Raw genomic sequence first — 13,567 nt, forward strand, 5'->3', positions numbered from 1 at the left:
GGTGTGCACTTGGAGGTGTAAGCCACAAGCCACGTGGTAGCTTTGTCTGCCTCTTCAGATGCACTGTCCAACCCCAAACCACTCTGACCTCCAGCAACAGTTATTTACTGTGACCCCCATGCCAGACTCCAAGCAGCATATTGGTACTGAGTTCTGCTTTAGAGGGGGTTTAGTTTACAAGCTCTCTTTCCACTCCTCCAGGAAACTGCCTCTGAGTTTCCTCTTGTAGCTATGCCAAGAGCTGGAAAATGTCTTGGCTTCCCACCCTGAGTGTCTCGAGGGATGCAGTCTTGGAGAAAAGGTACAGGCAGAAGAGGTTAGGGTTGGGCATCTCTTCAAGGTATACATCACACCACTCAGAGATCCAATCTTGTCACTTTTTGCTGGCATCTCACTGCCAGGGCCTCATTGCAAAGCCAGCTTCAAAAGGCTCAGCAGGGCATACACCTGTGTTCTTGGTGCTTGTCAGATCATCCTAGGCTCAAAGCTTTGCAAGTGCTTCCCTTCCCCATGTCTCTCTTGCCTCATAGGATCAGTGTGGAAGTGGTTAGGATGGATCTGCAAGGCTCCACTCTTGTTTGTGGGTGGCAGGTTCTGTGGGTGGCAGGTTCTGTGGGTGTAGCTGTGAGATAGTATTACAGCATTTCCTAGATGTGCTGTAACATCTGGAACTTTCTGGAAAACGGGATATATATAGTGAGGACAGAACAGTAACTACTGAGGAGCTAAGAAAGTACTTCATGAACTCATCATACTACATAAACTCCATAAAGGGGCCTGTGTACAAAGGGGTTGAAGGAGAAGACTGATCCTCAAAATATGCTTGCTATTGTGTGTGATGTAGAATCCCAGCATTTGGAAGGCTGAGGCAGGAGAATCTGGAGTGTCAGGTTACCTAGGGCTGCCTGGTGAAACCCTGTCTCAAGAAGCAAGCAGACAATATACACACTTGTCAAGATCCTGGGAGCCACAGGCGCTAACCATACTACAGAGGGGCTGGCTTGGTGTAGAGCAGGACCCAGGGGCTCCCAGCTAGATCTGACAAACATCCAGATTGCTGCTTGGCCAAGAGGTCTAAAGGCTTCTGAGAAAGAACCCAAAGCAGCGGAGAGAGGAAGGACAGCCAGAGAGAATCTGAGCATCAACCTTTTACCATGTGAAGGTACGCCTACAGCTTACCAATTGGTCCACATGAGCGTAGGTCCACTGAGAAGCTGCCTAAGTGAGTCCTGGTACACAACATGCAGATGGGGCTGTGGTCACAAAGGGAGCGAGTGAGCTCTGCACCAAGCTCCTTAGTGTCCAATGCAGCATCTCACCGTCTGCTTTCCTGTTGCATCTGACACAGCATCTGTCCCCTCAGTTTAGCAGCATATTTTATCCTTCTTCTTGGCTTTTGCTGTGTCCTCCTCTGGACTCTTTCCCAGGAGGATCTTGTGGGTCTCCCCTGCTCTTTGTGCTTTAACCCAAGTGCTTTCACATCTTGGAAACCATTCCCATTCCCCACTTCCCCTCCAGGGACCTGAGGGCATGTTGTGTGCCAGAGCACTGATCATATTTTGCATGTTACCCTTTCAGTAAATCCCACGACCACGAAGGAAATGTCTGCTTCATCGTTATATTTCATTATTTAACAACCAGCCTCGCACAGAATAAAGCTGTTTCAAAATGTGTTGTGGACTGAGGAGATGGCTCAGGGGCTAAGAATGCTTGTTGTGTGAACATGAAGACCTGGGTTCAGACCCCTAGAACTCACAAAAGAAATCACTCATGGTCATACATACTAACAACCTCAACACTGTGAGAGGCAAGGGTGGGCCTGCTGGGGCTTACATGCCACAAGCTTAGATCCAAGTTCAGTGAGAAACCCTGTCTCAAGGGGGTTGGGCAAACAGATAGTAGGAATCCAAAGTCTTCCAATGGCCTCCATACACATTCATATTCACGCGCACACGCACACACACACACACACACACACACACACACACACACACGTGCATATTTCAAACACATTAAATTATAAAGCAATACACATTTTTAACTGATGATTTGTATGCAGGACTCAGAGAACGCAGAATCCCAGTGTCAGAGGGAAAAAGTCACCAGTAGCTCCTCTGGGTGAGCCTAGCTAAGATAGAGTTGGTGGATGCTGACTCAGAGGCCCAGCATTAGAGAGGAGCAGTCCCTGGAGGCACTTTTGGGTGACACTAGCCAAGATAGAGCTTGTAGATTCTGACTCAGAAGGACATTCTGGAGATATAAGCAGGGTTGACAGGTTCCTGGGTCTCTGGAAATGTCAAACATGAGCCCCAGGTCATTTTCAGTTCCCATTAATGCTCAGAATCCATGCAGAGACACATTAATAGCACCTTCAGTGGTTGACTAGTGTCCCCATAGGAAGTCCTCCTCCAGGAGCTGTAGAGGGCTCTGTAGAAAGCACCTGGGGGACTGAGGGGACTCAAAAGGTACAGATGTCATATTAAAGAGCTGGGGCTGGGAAGGAAATGGGGTGCTTAACTTGCCTCCCTCGGGCCTTAGTGACTCTAGTTTGATGGGACACTCCCAAAAGATAACTTGGCTCAATTTTCTGGAGACACTGGACCTGCCCACCTTGTTGTCCTCTGTACTTACTTTCTGGGAAGAGGAATTTTTAGAAGTCATTACTGGGCTTCTTCTGAATATGAGCTCTTTAGTGTGAAAAAAGAAGGGTGGCAGAAAAGATGGGGAGAGGGGAGAAAAAGAATGTGGAGGTAGAAGGAGGAAGGGACAGAAGAGAAAGGGGAGACATGGCTTTTTCTGTCACCGTCTCTATGTTGCCAGGGAAACAACTCTATGTTGTGTCCTGTCCAATTCTGGGCGTCTGGGAGAAGCTTTAGATGATTATCAGGCACAAGAGACCTACCAAGGCACCCTAAGATTTAGGGGTGATTGATTATCTAGCAGTGACTGAATTCCATGGAGCCACCTGAGAAATGTCTGTTGCCTGCATAAGGGTCTGTAGTCACTGGTTTGGTGAACTAGATAGCAAAGGACTATACACAAGCCCCTTGATGACTTCCCCTGATACATGCTCCTACCTGCCACCAGGGTCCACTTCTCTTTTGCCCCAGAAAGATCCTGGGGGTCCCTAGCAGGCAAGTAGTGGCCCTCTTACTCCTCCAAGGATTTTCTGCTACTGCCCTATTCAGTCACTTGACAGACGGAACACATGTGGACATAAAGAAAACCACATGCTCATACACACACACACACACAACACACACACACACACACACACACACAAACACACATGGGTTTGGGGGGGAAGAGAGAAAGAGAGAGAGAGAGAGAGAGAGAGAGAGAGAGAGAGAGAGAGAGAGAGAGAGAGAATTTTATGCAGTCATAAAGAACATTGAAATCATGACACATTAAAGAAAGTGGACAGAACTAGAGGTCATTATGTTAAATGAAATAAGCCAGACTCAGAACAACAAAGCTGGTGCGTTCCTCTCAAATGCTGGATCTGGACCTACATTTATATGTAGATTGCATGTAAGGTACATGAAAGTGATCTTGAGAGGGAAGAGGATACTGGAATACATGTGTCACAAAAGACCAGTGGATTGTTGGGGGAGGCAGGGATCCAGCAAGGGGCAGGGGAGGGATGATGGAGGAGGGCAGTGGGGGAGGGGTAGATAACAAAGTAGACTGATATATATGTATAGAAATGTCACCATGTAGCATACTATGTTGTATGCTAACTTAATATCTAATATAAAGAATAAAACAAATATTGCTTCCCTTGGTTCCTTAGCTCCGTGTGTGTGTGTGTGTGTGTGTGTGTGTGTGTGTGTGTGTGTGTGTGTGTGTGATGCACGTGCACCTGGGGGCGGTGTGTATGTGCAGATGTACCTAAATATGTGTGGTGACCAGAGGACAATGTTAGGTGTCACTCCTCAGGTACCACCTACCTTGTATTTTTGAAACAGTCCCTCAGTAGCCAGGAACTCATTACATAGGCTAGATAGCCAGGGCAGTGAGCACCGAGGGTCTGCCTGTCTCTGCCTCCCCAGCACTGGAATTACAAGCACACACCACCACCCTTGGCTCTTTTTAGAAACCAGGATCAAATTCAAGCCACCGTGCTTGCAGAACAAGCGTATCAACTGAATCGCTACCCCTGCGTCCAGGCCCCTACTTCGTCTTTAAGAGCATGCTGGTTTCATGGTGCCTAACATTTGTGCCCATACCGAGTAACAAGGTAGGGACACAGTGCTGTAACCTCTGTCTTCAATCTGTTTGTAATACATTATTATGCAACACAGGCCTAATTGTGAATCATAATTTTTTCATTAACTGATCTCATTTTACTTGGTAATATCCATTTAGGCATTTGAGAGCAATAAAACTCCATTTCTTTTAAATATTATATGATTCAGTTGGCTCACTGATTTAGATTTTACTGCCCCCCGTTCGAGTGAGTAAGCCATCTATCTTTACAGAGATAACGAAGACCTTCAAGATCACACAAACAGGCCTCATGGGGAGAATGCTCAGGTGCACTCCATTCTGGAACGGTGTGATCGGAAACTGGGCTGGCTTCGACATCCTAAAACCACTTAGAAATGTATGCATAGGTCATACATGCTCAGCAGATCCTAACCTGCTTGATGGATCTGTGTTTTCTCTTAGGTTTCTTAGAAGGCAAGCAAGCAAACAAACAAAAATACTGGTCATGAGATGACTCACCTTGTCCTCTGGGTCCCAGCTTGCTACTATGCAGGTCATGAGCTGCAGTTGGGGGGCGGGGTCAACCTTGAGGTAGGAGAGGGTCTCCTAGAGTGGAATCATGCCAGCTCTTCTGCATTCTTCCTTGTGATCCCAGACATGAATCTGGTGCTGTCTGTGTTACTCTGAAGAGGATCAGTTGAGATTAAGGGTCCTGTAGGGGCATGCTTAAGAAAGGGTCCTTGCTCATGAGGGTAGTAAGCATTTTGGGCTAATGCTAATGACTTATACCTCCAACCTAGTGGGTCGTCAGTGCCCCCCAAGAAGAAGTTCCTCATGTTGACTCCCTGGGAGTTTGGTGGGCAACTGAAAACCCCTCTGTGCCTGTTTGCATCTCTTTGACTCTCTTTCTTGGCCCGGTATCACCTTTTATTTTCTGCTTTCTGAAGCAAGGCTCCCCAAGTCTCTTTCACTCTGTGACAACTAGGGAACACTTCCAGTCTCGCCAGTTTCCTGCCTCCGAACACCCCCCACCATGCTGAATCAAGAGGGAGCTTGATGCTGCCCTCTGTGGCCAGGCAAAGTCCCTCCTCCTAGATCAACTCTTAGTAGACTTAGTGACTCAAGAGGAGGTATCAATCTGGAGTACTAAATGCCCTGACCTGGAACACCTGAGGACCCTGGCCCTGTCTTTGACCTGTGGCTTTAAGCATGTTGTGTAAATCCTAGCTACATACAGACAGCTGAGGGGACCCACCAGGTGCCCTATAGCTACCTCTCCTGGTCCTTGGGTCTGCATCCTCAGGTCTCTGTCTAGCCCCAGTCTCTACCTCATATGTTCATGACATAGAGGTCATGTCTACTGGTCTGGACATCTCTGCTTTTTGTCACTACGTTAAGTGGTTTCCTGACAATCTGCCCCAGGATACCAGTTTAAGTCTTGGCCTATCGGCTGTGCTAGGTCTGTGACTCAGTATTGAAGGATTGAAAAAAAAACCCTCCTGGTACCTTCCTCCTCCTTTCATTTGTGAGCTCACTGGGAGACATTCTCGAACCCTAGTGGCCCATGCCTTATTGTATGCAGTCCTCACGGGTCTCGTATCTTTGACCATACAAATCCAAAAAAGCTAGTATTCTAGGTAGGAAAGCCTGTGGGAAGAAATGCTGGGACCCTCTTCCCCCGAAGCAGCCTTTGAACCTGGAGCAGGCTGCTTTCCTGAATCCACCAGGAGTCCGGGAAGAAGTTCCAAGATGTATAGCAGGTGGCTGTTACCTGTGTCTGAATGTCCCTGTCTGGGTGGGTGGGCAGAGAGAGCTGGGGTCTGGCTGTAGACTGGAGCAGGACTGTAGGGGGTGGGGTAGAGGAGTACGGGCTGGGGAAGAAGCCGGGGCCCACTTAAGATACTGGGCTAGTATTCTTGGCAGTGACAAACTGGAAAAGGCTGCAGTTCTGTGCTGGGGCCATGGCTTGTCAGGCTCACAACCATCAACTTCTTGGCAGCCTCTGCTGGGTACATTTCTGTATCCCTGAATGTGATGCTTATTGGGCAGATGACACCATAGATTCATGGGTGAATAAGTCTTTGAGAAGCATCAGAATTCCCCTCTCCTCAGTCACTGGGGCAGGCTTGTGTGAAGAAGGGAAGGGGATTGGTAATGGCGTGTACAGGGTTCCACTCTGATCCACTGACCCTTGTCCCTTCTTTCTCCAGAGGCTCCTGCCAAGCCTGATGAGGCGGAGGCTGAACCCTTCACGGACTCCTCCCTGTTTGCACACTGGGGTCAGGAGCTCAGCCCCGAAGGCCGGCGTGTGGCCCTGAAGCAGTTCCAGTACTATGGTTACAACGCCTACCTCAGTGACCGGCTGCCCCTTGACAGGCCCCTGCCGGACCTCAGGCCCAGTGGGTGAGCAGATGGTGGCCAGGCTCTTGCTCTTGCAGACTTGAGTTCTCGCGGTGCTGGGAACAGAGCGAGGACTGGGGGCGGGGTCACAATCTTAAATCTCTTTTCCATCTTAGCCAGGGCTTACGTTCCAGCCTGTTTCCCCTCTGCTGAATAGGGGGACAGCTTCCTTGCATTAAAGATTTTAGGGATTAATAATCCAAATTATCCCTTAAGGGCACCAGAGACATCCAATAACCCCATTAATCTGTCATTTTAAACCAATTAGCTCCAACTTTTTTTAAATTAGTTTTTTTTTTTTTTTTTAATATATCTGTCTTTCAGGGTGAACAAGTCATTACATCTAGCAGAGAGGTCTGCCCTAGCTTTTCGTCTTGTTACACAAGGCTATTTCTTTAAGGTTCAGCCAGAGTCTTTATTATTCATAATTATTAAAACTTGGGGCACGTACCACAGTTAGGAAATCTCATTAACTTTTGTGAGTTCCCCAAATCTTCATTGCCCCCTTCCTCCTCATTTTTAAATGTTCCTTAAAAATGCAAACCATAGTGAGCTTCTCTTTGGGATTTTCTGAAAAGATTTTGTAGCTGAGCTTAGAATTTATAGCTTCTTAGAGGAACAATTCTCAACCTATAGGTCATGACCCCTTTGGGGGTTAAATGACCCTTTCACGGGGTTACCTAAGATAGTTGGAAAACACAATCATTTACATTATAATTCAAAACAGTAGCAAAATTAGTTATGAAGTAACAGCAAAACTTTTATGATTGCGAGTCACCCCAGCATGAGGAACTGCATTGAGAGGCTGCAGCTTTAGGAAGGTTGAAAACCACTGCCTTAGAGAGAGGACTTCAACTCAGCTCCATCAACATTCACTGAGCACTTACTGAATACTGTATAATCAAGTAGAGTTGTCTGATCTGAGGAGCAGAAGCCTCTGATCTGAGGAGCAGATGGCTGGGCTATAGTCACCTAAGAACTGGGGACCTACAAAGGGGGAGAAGTGTATGTGTGTGTGTGGGGGTGTGTTTGTGTGTGTGTGTGTGTGTGTATGTGTGTGTCTGTGTGTCTGTATGTGTGTGCGCATGCACACACGTGTACACACACTTAAAGATGGTTTGTGGTGTATGAGTATATGTGTGTGCATGTGTGCACATGTGCATACAACAGAATATATATATGGATATATATATATATATATATATATATATATATATATATATATATATATATCCGTGTATATATATAGATAGATAAAGAAGTCATAGGTCAACCTTAGACATCATTCCTTGGGTTCTTCCCTCATTGTTTGGAGACTAGGACAAAGCCTTGCCTATGGGCTATGAGGCTAGGATGACCAGCTAGCAAGCCCCAGGAATCCTCCTGCCTCTGTATATTGGCTCTGAGGATACACATGTGCAATGCTCTGCCTGCCTTCAGTATATGAAAGCAGGAGATCAAACATGGAACTCACATTTATGTCAAATCCATTATTGACTGCACAGTCTCTTCTCCTCATGATTTCATCATGTAATCTACAGCAATGCGGGGGAGAAAACATGGGCAAAAAAGCTTGAGGGCCAGCCTCCATGCAGCCTGCTCTCCAGTTTCATGGCGACATGTCCTGTGGAGAACAGAAGGAAGAGAGGGACTCCACTCTGAGTCAAGGAAATCAGGGGGCAAGAATGTATCCTGAGGTTCCAGAGATGAATAACTAGTCCAACTGAACTTTGACCCACATTGAGGTGCCACCTTCAGGCTATAGTGCATCCCCAGTTATGTTTAGTTTGACTCTGCACAGTGATGTTCATAACTGACCCAGAACCCCTCACCTTCTCCTGAGAGAAACATTGCTCTTGCTGTCCTCTCTGGAGGGGTTGCTGAAAGGGGGTGGGGTCTCTAGGGGACCCTGGATGGGAAGCACCCTGCAATTTCTCCAGGACATAATCACAAGAGAAGGCCCATCCCTCTCCACTGTGCTGTCCAGTTTGTGGACCTCAGACACCTTCCATAGAGGGTGAGGCCATTTCTCTTCACAGAGAAGACAAGTCGCCAACAGAGTGAGTGGGCACTGGACTTGTCTCCTCAGAGAGGGCTCTTTGCAGGTGCATTTAGCATGGGAGGCTCCCTTTGCACATGAATTTGGCTGGCTCTAGTGCCAGACTCATGGCCAAGACAGACATTGGTGAATCACTGAGTGCAAGAAGAGCTTAAGGAGAACAAGACAGCCACAAATTGGAGCTCTCTGTGTAACATGTTCAGAGAGCATCCCTCTAGCTGCTCTGCTCTCTTTCGGTCTACACTGGCAAGCGTGTAGAGTACATTGCACTCATCTGTAGGTAATTGTTTGGTCCTGGGCACGTGTGATCTGGAATCCTACAACCCCTTGCTGAAGGAAGCTAGGTGGCTGAGTCTCCACTGCAGAGAGGAGGGAACTGGAGCACAGACAGAGCATGAGCTGCCCGATGTCCTTAGGGTCAGAACTGGAGTGGGAAGCTGAGTGATCTGGGAATAGAAATTGACACGTGTACTGGCTGGTTGTGTGTCAACTTGACACAGCTGGAGTTGTCACAGAGAAAGGAGCCTCAGTTTAGAAAATGCCTCCATGAGACACAGCTATAAAGCATTTTCTCAGCTAGTGATCAAGGGGGGAGGGTCCAGCCCATTGTTGGTGATGCCATCCCTGGGCTGGTAGACCTGGGTTCTATAAGAAATCAGGCTGAGCAAGCCAGGGGAAGCAAGCCAGTAAGTAACATCCCTCCATAGCCTCTGCTTCAGCTCCTGCTTCCTGACCTGCTTGAGTTCCAGTCCTGACTTTTTTTGAACAGTAATGTGGGAAAGTGTAAGCTGCATAAACCCTTTCCTCTCCAACTTTCTTCTTGGTCATGATGTTTTTTGCAGGAATAGAAACCCTGACTAAGACTCCAGGTAACCATTGTGCTATTCTGCTGTAAGGTGGCAGTTGTGTCACTGTTGGGGGACTAGAAGGATTGCCTTCCACAGCACTAAGCATTGGCTGGCCAGGTTTAGAGAGAGTAAGGTCTTCATCTATATTTTGAAAAAAGAAAAATGAGTGAACCTCTTACCAGTGCTCAGATGCACTGGCTACAGCATCTGCCTCCAAAGAGACTTTCCATGTGGTATACATTCCTGGTCCTTCCTCTCCCTTGCATTGCCTCTGGCTTTTTCCTGGGGAATAAAAGATGCAATCCAAACCTTGTTATCTGCCTGTGCTCAGAATAAAGTACAATCAAAATGAAAAGAGTCCATTCAGTTGGTCCCCAGGTTTCACGAATTTCTTCACTCAATGAACATTTATTGAGCATGAAGTTTCTGCTAGACACTAGTAAAGCAGAAGACAGGCCAGGCTCCGGAAGCATTTGGAAGTGGGAGTCCAGACAAGAGCCAGTACAGGGCAAAGTGGATTGTTGGAGAACTTGCTGAGGATTTCTTAGTGCCCTTCAGGAAGAACCATTCTGAAGGTTTCTTGGATAGCCCATGGAAGCCTTGCCTTATTTGACCTCCATGACATGGAGGTTGCCTGGCAGGTGACAACTTTAGGAACACTCCCTTCACTATCTCTGATGTCTCCTGGAAGGAGGGAAAATAAAAACACAGAAAAGGCAGAAGCTTCCTCCACCTTCCCTGTCAAGATCCAATAGCCTTGGGGGGAACAAAGCAGGTCAATGGGCCACTAAAGGAGATAGAACATTATTAAATTGTACCATGTAGTCTGAACAATGACTTCTTTGCTCGTTTTCTGGGTTGGAAAGAGCTGGTGGCTCAGGAGGGAAGACACCTTATTTCTGCTTAGCTGGTCCTCATTGGCAATGACCAGCATGCCAGATGTGAGGTCTTCAATATGGACTCCATCCTGTCTCTAATGTCTAAATGCTTCCTTTTTTTGCAACTGAACCCTAAAATGAGCAGCGGCAAACCAGAGGCACACACATGTATGAAAAGTCATCAGCCTGCACATTGGATGTCTGTGTGTCTGATTGGACATGAGTCAAATATCAACATGTCAAAAACTGAGGTTGAAATAGATGAGGGAATCTGTTTGTTCCTGGGGAAGAAGAAGATAGGGAGATTAGGTTGGGGAAGGTCACTGGAAAGATGGATATGGCAGTGGTTGGGAAGGAGAGCCATGAAGAGTTGAGGCAATGGCTACTGGACGACAGTGAGGGCAGGTGGGATCCCAGTGACAGCAGATCAGGTGGTGGCACATTCCTGCCCTTGTCTCCCTATTCTGCAGAAACAGACTCTACATTCCTTCCTCACTCACTGTTAGTTATTTCCAAACAGTGGCCATAGAGGAGTCTAAGAGCAAGTGTCTGCCCTAATGGGTACTGCAGATATGAGTAAAAGTCTTCCAGCATCAAGCCTGCTAGTTGCCAAGGCAACCAATTCTATAGCCTGACTCCAAGGTAGCTCAGGGAAGAGACCTGGGCAGTGGCTACTTCCTGAGTCTTGCAGGCAGATCTTCAGACACTTCTGAATCCTTCCTCTCCTGTGCCCTCTGAGATCTATGTATCTCCCTCCCAGGGACTAAGGTACACTAGCTTTTGGGTTGACAGATGTGTTAAGCACTGTGGTTGGAGCATCAGAAGTTGGTCTTTCAAGGATTGAACTATTTTCTATGATTCTGAATGAAAACAACTATGACAGATTCACATTCAAACCTCAGGAGTCCATGTCCAGAGCAAGAAAGAGTAGGGATGGAATGGATTGGTAGCAGAGAAGGAGTCAAGCAGTAGGACCCTGCGGAGCATGCAATGGTCCTATGGGAGGAGGGGACTCCAAGTTGGAAACAGGTATGACAGCTGGACAGTTGGGCAGTATGGTTGGTGTTGCTGACCTTGAGCTGGTGGACTTCAGATAGTACCTGTGCTGTGTGCTGAAGCCTTGTATATGCTCTCTCTACAGCTTGATTCTCATGACAACTTGCAAGCATTGCTACCATTCCATTTTATGAGGGAGAATACTAACCCTTACAAGGCTAAGAAATCTGTTTGGGTTAGGGAAAGACTACGTTGAGTAAGTGCATGAGTACCTGAGTTCTTCCCCCAGAACTCCCATCGAAAAAAATCTGCTATGCTGGTTGTGTGTTTGCAGTCATATCACTGGGGAAGACACGTGGCATCTTGAGGCTTGCTGGCCAGCCAGCCTAGTTTACTTGGCAAATTCCATGTAGAAGAAATTCCGGGAGAGACACTGTGTTATTTTTAACAGGCAACTTGACCCAACCTAGAATTACCTGGGAAGAGAGTGTCACTTAAGGAATTATGTAAGACAAGTTGGTCCATAGGGAATTTGTCTTGATTGTTAACTGATGGAGGAAGACACATCAAGTATCAAGTCCATTGTGGGTAACTCTATTCCTTAGGCACAGAGTCCTAACCTGTATGAGACAGGAGAAAGCAGGATGAAAGCAAACAAACAAGTATGTAATTTTTCTCTATTCACTCTTGACTGGGGATGTGATGTGATGAACTGCTGGCATTTCTGCCTTGATGTCCCTGAAATGATCATCTGTAAGTTGCAATCATAAGCTAAGTAGACCCCCTTTCTTCTCCTAGGTTGCTTATCATCAGTATACTTTGTCGCAGCAACAGAAATGAAATTATGATAACCTGTCTCACAAAAACAAGACTGATAGGAACTGCATTTTCCCCTACCCTAATGACCTCTGACCTCCACATGCATCTGTACACATGGGCATCAGTATACAAACACAGACACACACACGCACAAACACATGCACATACACACACACATACATGAGGAACCTGCTCAAGTTCTAACAGGTACTCTGTGGCAGAGGTAGATCTTTATGGGTTCTCAGGACTTCAGGACATGACCTTATTCTACTGCCCAGGGAAGTTTCTCTGACTTTGTATATTGGCTCTGAAGAAGCTGAGGTCTGTGAAATACAGGCCCAGCAAGAAGCAACCACAGGACAAGAGAGGAAATACAGACGCTTTGTAAGGATTGTGCTGCCCGTGCTGGAGATGCTCACAGGACAAATATGATTGGAAAGATGGCTCCCTAACTAAAGCACTCTGGGAACATCTGTCTCTCCCTAATGTTAATCTCATTGTGGGCCAAGAGTGAGATTAGTTGATCTTGAAGAAGCAGTAATTTCAAGCTGATATGAAATTTGGTACAGCAGTGAGGGAACAATGTTGTTTCTCTTTGTGTTTAGGCCTTATCTGCAGAAATGTATTGTAAGGGACATAGGTACCACCCTGGGAGAGACACTGGGCTATGTGACTGGTAATGATTGTGTATTGGTTATAGATTAGCAGTTAGACTTGCTTCTTTGGACTCCAAAGCCAGGTCTATTGGCTGAAAGTTGAGTTGAGTTCCAGTAGCCTCTCTGTTTCTATTTAGAGAATATCTGTTCATTTTGAGAGAGCAGGACAAAGATTGAAATATATCTGGGGTTTAGAGCACACTTCCAGGCATGCAGTTGCTCTTGTTTTCTGGGCTTGTGGTTTATGAGTTGACTTATAGGGAAAGGCAGAGAAGAAGCTGTATGGTCTTATCTTGGCTACCTGGAGGGCCATGTGGACAGAGGGATATGGGGTGAAACAATATTCTGATAGCATATGAGAGCAGGTCAGTCCAGATAGGCACTCTGAAAAACATCATACTGCAGGCCCTTAGGAAAGACTTATCTTCCACATCCCCAGAGACCAGAAGATCAAAGGTTGCATCAAACCTGGACATGGCTGGGCAGCAAAGAGGTCTTGTTGTCCTTGCCAACTGGCCTTCCCTGACATATCTAGGGACCCTGCATTTGTAGATCTAGGGATCTTCCTTTCCCATAGATCTGCTGGTACCCTTTCTGCTCCAGCAAAACTATGTGACACCTCTTCTACTATCTCCAAAAGATCTAGGTGACTCTCTTTCCCCTGTCCCTGAAGATGTAGAAACCCACCTTGCTCTGCCCCAC

The 13,567-nt window shown here is 46.8% G+C and overlaps 1 protein-coding gene across 1 annotated transcript in view; it reads left to right on the forward strand.

The window, feature by feature from the left end:
• Positions 1-13,567, forward strand: part of GALNT18 (polypeptide N-acetylgalactosaminyltransferase 18) — a 302,943-nt gene that overhangs the window by 157,089 nt on the left and 132,287 nt on the right. Inside the window, exon 2 of the mRNA XM_080911329.1 lies at positions 6,420-6,612. Within this exon, the coding sequence (XP_080767455.1) occupies positions 6,420-6,612 (193 nt within the window). The remainder of the gene's footprint in view (positions 1-6,419; positions 6,613-13,567) is intronic.

This window comes from Micromys minutus, assembly GCF_963924665.1.
Source record: "Micromys minutus genome assembly, chromosome: 2".
NCBI lineage: Eukaryota > Metazoa > Chordata > Mammalia > Rodentia > Muridae > Micromys > Micromys minutus.